The following is an 8,973-nucleotide window of genomic DNA, read 5'->3' as shown; positions in this document are numbered from 1 at the left end:
TATGATTAATTCAAAAAACGATTTAAAAAAATCTGTGGAATGCACAATAACAATATGAGTGCCAAATATAAGAGCGAATCCTGTAGAATTGAAAAACATTAGGGCTTTTTGGTTTAGAAGGTACTGAAAATGCGCTTTTAATTAATTTTATTTTTTAAGTTAATAAAATTAGGAGGATGGCATTCGAGGATGTGGTCGTGTGTGTGTGTGTGTATATGTTAGTCCTTAATATATAATTTTTTCAAAAATAAATATTGCAAATTTTCAAGGTTATTCAGGGATAAAATTTTAAAAGGTAAATTTCCATACTCATTCGTCATTTCGCACCAAAAACGTTTATATTTTTTTAATTCTACAGGATTTTCACTTTTATTTGGTATCCAAATTGTTATTCTACATTGCACGGAAATTTCTTAATAATTTTTTGAATTTATCATATTTTTAAAATTCAAAATGCTTAAAAAAATTCTGAAGTCAGAGTGAATAATAAAAAACGCTTTACTATATTTACATATATTTTCCTAATATATTAATTTATATGTGGTAAAATTTACTGTCGCGCGGTGTAATCTTGTATGTTTGATCAATACTTCATTTTTTTATTTTATTTTATTTTATTTTATTTTATTTTATTTTATTTTATTTTTTTAACTACAAACTACATACAAATCGGGACTCGCATTTCATGAAGCCTCTTTTTGAATAAAATTATTTATTTAGCAAACAAATATTTAATAGTATATTAAATCAACTATAATACATTTTCCCCATTTAAGATACTTAAATGTTCGTTAAACCGCCCACTCCTCATTCAATTTTCGATGCTCGGAAATGCAGCCGCCAGTGTCTTCCTGCCACGCCAATTCCAAACATTTGTGTTTATATTGAATTTTGTCTGTCCCATTTGCACCGGACACGGCTCATCGCCATGCAATAGAAAGCAGACGGTGTAAACACTCAACTCAAATTCCGGTGAAGTGCCAATGAAGAGAGTGTTGTAGGGTTTGACATGATTATGGAATTCGAAGCGTGTTGCGAGCACATATTTGTCCTGTGTGAGTGAGGGGAGGGGGAAAGTGTGAGCTTTAATTACTATGAATAGTTAAATAGTTAAAGACAGTATGCATAGGCATGAACATAGTATATAAGATATATAAATTTCATAACCACTGCGTTTATTTCGAACCTTGGGCTGCGCTAGAAATATTGTAAAAGTTTTTGAAGTACAAAAACTCCTTAAGACCTAGTTTCGCGTAATTCTATTTTTGGCTTGATGTTTTTAGTATCGATTCCGGAGTAAGAGAAAATAACAACTTTCCTTTGGATTATTGTAGCACAATATTTATGTGAACTGAAATCTATTGCTTCAAAATGTTTGCCAATGGCGGGCGTTTGATGGAGAACTACAAATTTTTTAATTGTATTTCGTAAGCGGGCTCCCTTGAATCCTCCGTACCTACTCAAAAACGTATTTTAGTTGGATCTAAAGCCTCCTTAATAAAACTCAATTGGCTAATTGGTTCTGTTCTAATAACTAAATACTTACATAGTAAATAAGCGCTTCTTAAAATTTTCTGAAAAGGGTCGCAGGGATTAACTTATCAACTTAAAAGCATTTCGCGGACGCTTTTCTGACCTCTAGGGATACGGTGTTCCACGCGCTCCAGCCTTTCCCATCGGACGAGGAGCTGATCAAAAGCCTTATAAACCGGCAATCAGTACACTGGGCGCAGGAATTTTTCGAACGGTAGAGGGCCTCGGGGTTGGTGGCATCAATCCAGTTCTGCCGAAGCAGGACGTGGAGCTTCTACTTCCACCCCTTGTCAATATTATGTGAGACACTCTAGCACTGACCCATACTCTTTCCCGAGGTGTGACAAAGAGCTCGGGTTATCTGTATCCCAAAGGTAGGTAAGAAAGATTATTATCTTGCTAAGAAATTCAGGTCGATAAGCAATGGAGAATATCATCGACCAATACAGCAGGTCTAACACTCTGGAAGAGGTAACCCTGCATCCCGACCAGTGTGGTAGAATAAGTGTAGACTTTTTATTCGACGAATTACAGTATAGTATCATATAAGTAATACTTCTATATTGCTAGTACAATATGATCGCAATGGGTTTTCAATTCGAAATCAAAGAAAGACACTCATACACTGAAGAGCAAAACTGGAACAATAAAATGGAAAGTTAAATTTGTGGTAATGTACTTTTTCAATTTATGGTAATTTAAATTTGCATTTCGTCTTATCGCTGTTTAGCTTAACGTTTGATAATACAAATTTTAATATTTGCATGTGGAAACTCAGTAAAAAATATCCAAATATAAATAGATTGCATTGTTCCAAATTTTCACCTTCTTAGTAATTGCTGAGTTTTGTAATTCAAAGAGGAGTTCTCGCTCATTTCCTGAAATTTCGTAATTGGGGCGCGTGGGATTTTCACTGTGAGAGCTTTAAGTGTACATACCAAGCTAAAAAAAATTAAAACTTTTTGTACAACGCTCAGAAAGTCCATGCTATAAACAAAGAAGTCATATCAGAAAAAACATCTAAACAAGCGACAAAAAGGCCGACATCAGTCTGCAAGGTCAAGAGGCTACAAAAAAAAAATGCAATTCGTCATGCTAGGCATATTAGAAGGTCCCTGAATACCAATCAACTTTGGCTCAAAATGAAAAATGACTGCTTTATCACCACGAAGCAAGTGACTGGACATTATGCCAGCGGTGGAAACAAGTTGTTGCATCACAAAGATAAAGAGGAGGAAGCCTGCCTTGACAACCAGAAACATTTTTAGTCAGAAACGCATTTTTACCAAGAAAAAGCATTGGACTGATACTATCTTGTGATTTACAAGTTCTTCTTAAATGGCAACACTATCCTACCAAAATTTAATATTATTTAATGGAAATTTTAACTCTTAAGGATAAAAATAAATATTTTCAGTCGGAATATGGGTTCAGGCGGCTGTGGAAATGCATCAAAGATACTACTAACCCCCAAAATATTTAAACTATCAGGTTTGTATGTGTACATTTAATGATGTAGGATCGTGTTACGCCTTAGGGTACGTTCACACAGAAAGCGGAGCCGAGCCGAGAGAAGCTGTTCCGAGCTAAGTGAAGCTTTCAAATTGCTGTAGCTATATGAAGCTGTTCATACAGCAAGCTTTTTCAGAAGCGTTTTGGAGCGGAAAGCAAAGCAGTTTTTGATTTTGTTTGTTTTCTATCTAATTTTTGAGCGCCATGACGCTGCTGCAAAGAAGATATCAAAATATTAAAACAAAATCAAATTTTACAACTAAACTTTTTAATAAAATTGAGCAAATATTTTTGCCGCGTTTCACTGACGATAATTTTTGTGGTATCTTTCCAGCCGAGTTCATCAGAAAAGCTCCGCTTCGCTTCATTCAGTGTGAATAACAGCAGCTTCGCCTTGTTCCACCTTGCTTCGCTCGGCGCAGCTCGGCTTTCTGTGTAAATGCACCCGTAGGAAAAGCGATGGTAAAAAGAAAGGTGACAATAAATTAACAATTTCAACGAATTTGCAAATTTCTAAGGATACTTTTCGCAGGCTTTTATTAATTTTAACAGGACAATGATCCCAAACACTCACCAAAACTGGGGCCAAATAGGTAGAAATCCCAAGTTTTTATAACTTATGGAGTTGTTTGAAACGTAAAAGACTCAGTTCCGATGCTAGCAAGTCAATATTATTATAAAGTCTCATAGAAAAATTCAGTGCTTGGTGCGTTATTTGGTGATGCTTTTTTAAATTTAAGCACACCGACTTCATAAGTATATATGTATGCATACACTATGCACTTCTATTCTACATTAAGATGGAATTCATTTACTGAATAAAATGTGAGGAATAGATACTTTAAATATGCTTTGCGTTTTTATAAATGTATTTAAATTAATTTATTTAAAAAAACGTGTGAAAATACAAACATGTGTATGTATGTACACTTTTTACTGAATCAAAAAAATTATTAAATATGACAATAAAAACTTGGTGCTTTTGTTTTAGAAAAATGGGCTTTTTCTGGTGCACTGATGCCACACTGACTCCGTTGTCGCAAAAGTACACATACATACACGCATCTCCGTACAGCTCACTTCACCTCGCCAAGCACTTTTGCGAGCTCGCAGTTTGCCCGCGACGTCGACGCCGTGCACCTCTGCTGTGCATCCCTAGCCTAAAGGTTTGGTTTTAGTCTAGTACGCGTGTTGCCCACTGGTTCGGACCTACTCTGTTTGGCGACTATTTAGTAATAACAAACTTTGTACAGGGTTCAGTACGAATCTGAGGGCTGATAACTTTTACGCAGAACTCATCCGATATTACAAATTTATGCACTGGCTACAAAATAATTAATATTAACCTTTTCCAAACGTATTTTCTCGATGAATCCTTTGTAGTCTAAATTCCCCTGTTGCTCCTGATCATGAAAATAAACCCAATTGTGTAGACCTAAAATGGTGTCCTCACGCACTTCGGCGAGGAAAACATGCTCGAAACCCGAACTGCCCAATCGTCCTTTGAAGCGTGAATATTGCGTAAACCAAATGTGCTTGAGCAATTGTAGCTGATCATTGTAATCGGAGGAAACGAGGTCTAATGGAGATACAAAAAAGTTAATTTAGTTTCGCGCTCAGTAAGATTACGGTTTTCATAAATTGTATGAAAAATTAAATTACAACCTTTCTGTTGCAGAAACCTCATTGTGTGATTCATTATCGACGTTTTCAGCACAGCATTTAGAAAATCCATTTCCTCCAGCGCTTGCTCGGGAGTAGTTTCTTCAACAGCGTGCACATCGAGCACATAGTTATCGAAAAGACGTCGCAACAATGCGATTGTGGATGAGGGTTTAGATGCGAGTAGGGCATCATTCATTTTCAGCAGCCTGGAAAGAGAAGCATTGTAATTGAAAAGAGCCCACGCAATAAGCTGAATAAATATACACATCCTTGTACATTAGACCGTACCACCTTGCAAGCAAACAAAAAACTGTCTTCGAATATTTTATTTTTTTTTGCCGAACTTAGGGGTCACGTTTTTACATTTTTCGGTGATATAGAAAATTTATTTTTAAATAGTTCTACTGGAATAATCAAAATTATTCTTAAGTAAAACGAAAATTAGTGAATTCACAAGGTGTTTCAGACTGTCGTATTGTTGTATATCGTAAACTTTAAACGGCTATATTTAAGGGATTCAGCAGTTACCATAAAAGTCGTATTATATAATTTCACACCGTTAAAAAATAGTTGGTTGTGGTTTCAAGTCCTACAAAAATTTATTTAGCCTTTAAAAACTTTACGACTTACGACACTTATGATACCTTGTGAACTCCCTAAATGATTTTCGGAGAGCCCTAATTAACTGACATTAAGGTTGTACGCTAGGGTGATAAGAACTGAGATCTGGTGGATAAGTACCAGAAATGGGTACTTGAGGTCAATGAAATTTACAAAAACAAAGTACAACAACATCGATGTACATATGTATTTTACTTAAAAAAAATCGAAATCGCCTTGCCAAAATACTTTAGACTCAGGGGCTTACAGCAGGCTTTTGTTTCTGGTATGGTCTAATGTACATACGTATATATGTATATGTATATCGATATAGCTCACATATATCGTAATTTTTTTCGCAATATTTTGGCGGAAGTCTTAGAATATAAACAACTGTATAATTCCGATGGAAAAACAGCAAATTTAATGTACATAAGTACATATGTATGTACATTAGGGCGCTTCATCAAATAAACAAGTTGCGGTATTTCCATTGGATTTATACAATGGTTTTAAGACTTCCGCCAAAATATTTGGGAAAAATATTAAGATTTAATCGCATTATTTAGATTTTGTTAAGAATTTTTTTAAGCATTCTTATTCAAACCTTTCAGGCTTAATTTTTCTGTCTTTCGAGATGATTAAAAAAAAAAAATATTTTTAAAAACTAATTTTATTTATGAAATTTGGAGATGATTTCAAGTAGGTCTTTAATATTTTTCCGAAATATTTTTCTGCGGAAGTCATAAAATATAATAAATTCTATACAATCGATGGAAAAGCATTACCGTTTTTTCTTATGTGGAGTGATGCACCCTAATGTACATATCTATGAAAATATGTTTACACTTACGGCTGTGCGGCACGATCGTCGCGTTGAAATGCTCTAGTCTTGCCTTGAAAATTTACATCAATCGGATAGCTATTCTGACGCACTTCGTCGGCGAATAAACGGCGTGTTAGATCGATAATTTCATGTTCGACGAAAGTTGTAGGGTCGTTCGGACCACCCTTTTCCGCGAAGAGATACTCTGCAACCGCAAATGTTAGGTAAGTGTTTTCTTATTCATGCAATATTTTTTCGTTTGTTTACGTTTCACTAACTCACCGTAGAAATGCCAGCCCACAATGCCCAGCACTACAAGCACGCCGATCAGAATAAATCGTCTGATTTTTGCACATTTTTCCTTATCCAAATAAATGCTTAAGTTATTTACATTATTTTCACCAATATTTTGTTCCGGATTATTCATATTGAAATTATATTGTATTTGATTTGTTGCAGCACACATTTTGCTTTTGTTTTTATTACTATTTCTCTATTCCACACTATTTTTCTCTACACGTTTTCCATTTCTTGTATACACAACTTCATCGTGCTTCCACAACCCACCAAGATCTTCGATCGTCTGATAAAAGCTGTACTGATCTCCAGCTTATGTGTGGTCTGCCGCATGATCAGTGATCACTTCTGTAGCAGCTGTGCAGAGTATTTCTCTTTGGAGTTGCTGTCTGCATTGGAATAACCGTAGTAAAAGAGCGATAAAGTTTTATTACCTGCAGAGACCAAGTTTTATCACCTGCAGAAACAAAGTTTTATTAGCTGCTTCTCTTAACTTCACAAAATCTCTAGCTAAATATGTATATGTTGCCTTGATGTCTGGCTATTCAGCACTGGTGCTCTCTCATTGCTTACTATTTCACAGTTGATTAGCTTTAAGTAAAATTATGCTGCTTTATTTTGTGTTGAATAAAGTTTTATTGACACAGCCATATGTTAAATTTTTTTGGCGCCAGCAGCAAAACAACTGTCACACATTTATTATACTTTTGGGAGTAGATATCTAATATCACATATACATGCGTGTACATTGGGGTAGTCCAAAAAGGTAAAGTCGGAATTTTCATGCTCCCACCCTAGTTATATACCCCTGTTTATTTTTTATATCCGAGCGCACTTGTGCACAAGGGTACTATAACTTTGCTCGCCTAACGGTTGTTTGTAACAGGCAAAACGCGTCGAGATAGATATAGACAAATGTATACATAAATGATCAGAATGAAAAGAGAAATCGATTAAGCGGCGACTGTCCGTCCGTCCGCCCGTGTACACGACAACTCGAGAAAAAATTTAGATATGTCCACAAAATTTGGAACGTAAGTTTCCCTTTATCCAAGGTAGGTTGGGATTGAAAAGTGTCCACATCGTACAATAACCACGCCCACCTCCAATATAACCGTATTTCAGAAATTAGCAAAAACTACGATATTTCCGTAAATACCGGATCCAAATTGTTGAAAGTTGGTACGCGAAGCAGAATTTTGGCATAAAATAACACGTTTATGATTTTTTTTGAAAATGGTCCCCTACCATCCCTACCAAACTCGTTACGAGCATTGCTTAGAGCATCACTAAGAAACTCTTTGGAAATTTTTGAAATCAGGGAAGAAACACATCCACCTACCATATAACGGTAATTTACCGAAATACGAAAACTGCGATAAATTAGTACTATTTAGGCTAATTTACACAAAATCGAAATATTCAATGACCTCTCAGCAGAAGCTGCTACTTAGGACAATTTTTGGGAAAATGCGCGTGACACCGCCCACTTACGCCTACATATGTACATCTCGGTAACCGGTTTATCAATTTCTACCAATTTATCATCCTAGGCTCAAAAAACGATATGCTGAACATTTTTGAAATCGGGTTAAAATTACCGCCACCTACCGCATAACGGTAAATTTTAGAACTACGAAAATTCCGATGTCAATATCTAAAGATGCCAACTTACAACAATCTCTCAACAAGACACAATATTATAGATTTTTGTAAAATGGGCGTGGCACCACCCACTTATGACTACATACATAAGTGTATATTGATAGCAGTCTTATCAATATCTCATAGCATATTATCGAATCTGTTTGACATCGGGAAAATACTCTTGCTTATCATGCATTTTGCTGAAATGTTCGGTTTCGCCCGAACTTATAATTCTTTACTTGTTTTATTTTGAAATCAATAATGGCCATGTATTTTATATGAAAAAAAAATAAAAAATTTTCATAGAAAACGTATAGAATACTTAAAAGTCAATCTTTTTTTTTATTGAAAATTGTGTTTATCTTCAGTAGACTTCCAGTAATGATTCCAAATTGTTTAGTTAGCCATTTCTTATAATGAACTATTTTTTATAGGTCCCCCAAAAACCCCCAAAAATGCAATGGGGGTACCCATACAAAGTCGTTTGAATTTAAAAAGTGTAAAATAAACAATTGGGTATTATTATTGGAAGTCTCCTGAAGAGGAGCATAGAAAAATATTGACTTTCGAGAATTATCTTTTTCCGATATAAAATACATGGGCTGCGTTTCTTTACACATTCCGGATAATCCCATTTCACAGCCGGAATAAACAGAATGCTTTTGAAATATACGTTAACATATCATCAGGAACGTTCTAAAGAATAAGTAAACAAACATGTTTATTCCAAACGTTCAGAATGAATAAAGAAATTCAGCCATGGAATTAAAATAAACAGTAGTATATTTTTCGATATAGAAACATCCTATGCGGTGACAGCATTAAAATTCGGATTTAACTTTTTTTTTTCCAAATGCCTTTTCGGACCACCCTAATTTACAAACATACATATT

The 8,973-nt window shown here is 35.1% G+C and overlaps 1 protein-coding gene across 1 annotated transcript; it reads right to left on the bottom strand.

The window, feature by feature from the left end:
- Window positions 1-490: 490 nt before the first annotated feature.
- On the bottom strand, window positions 491-6,738 carry EndoU (Endoribonuclease U-specific). Its single transcript, XM_017616058.1, has 5 exons — window positions 6,419-6,738; window positions 6,164-6,341; window positions 4,711-4,916; window positions 4,392-4,624; window positions 491-1,051 (listed from the first exon to the last, which is right to left on the bottom strand). The coding sequence occupies exons 1-5, from the start codon at window positions 6,600-6,602 to the stop codon at window positions 812-814; spliced, it is 1,041 nt and encodes a 346-aa protein (XP_017471547.1). The 5' UTR covers window positions 6,603-6,738; the 3' UTR covers window positions 491-811.
- Window positions 6,739-8,973: the final 2,235 nt, after the last annotated feature.

Source organism: Rhagoletis zephyria, unplaced genomic scaffold, assembly GCF_001687245.7.
Source record: "Rhagoletis zephyria isolate East Lansing unplaced genomic scaffold, Rhagoletis_zephyria_1.1 Rzeph_scaffold_01139, whole genome shotgun sequence".
Lineage (NCBI taxonomy): Eukaryota > Metazoa > Arthropoda > Insecta > Diptera > Tephritidae > Rhagoletis > Rhagoletis zephyria.
This window is presented reverse-complemented; position numbering and strand designations above follow the sequence as displayed.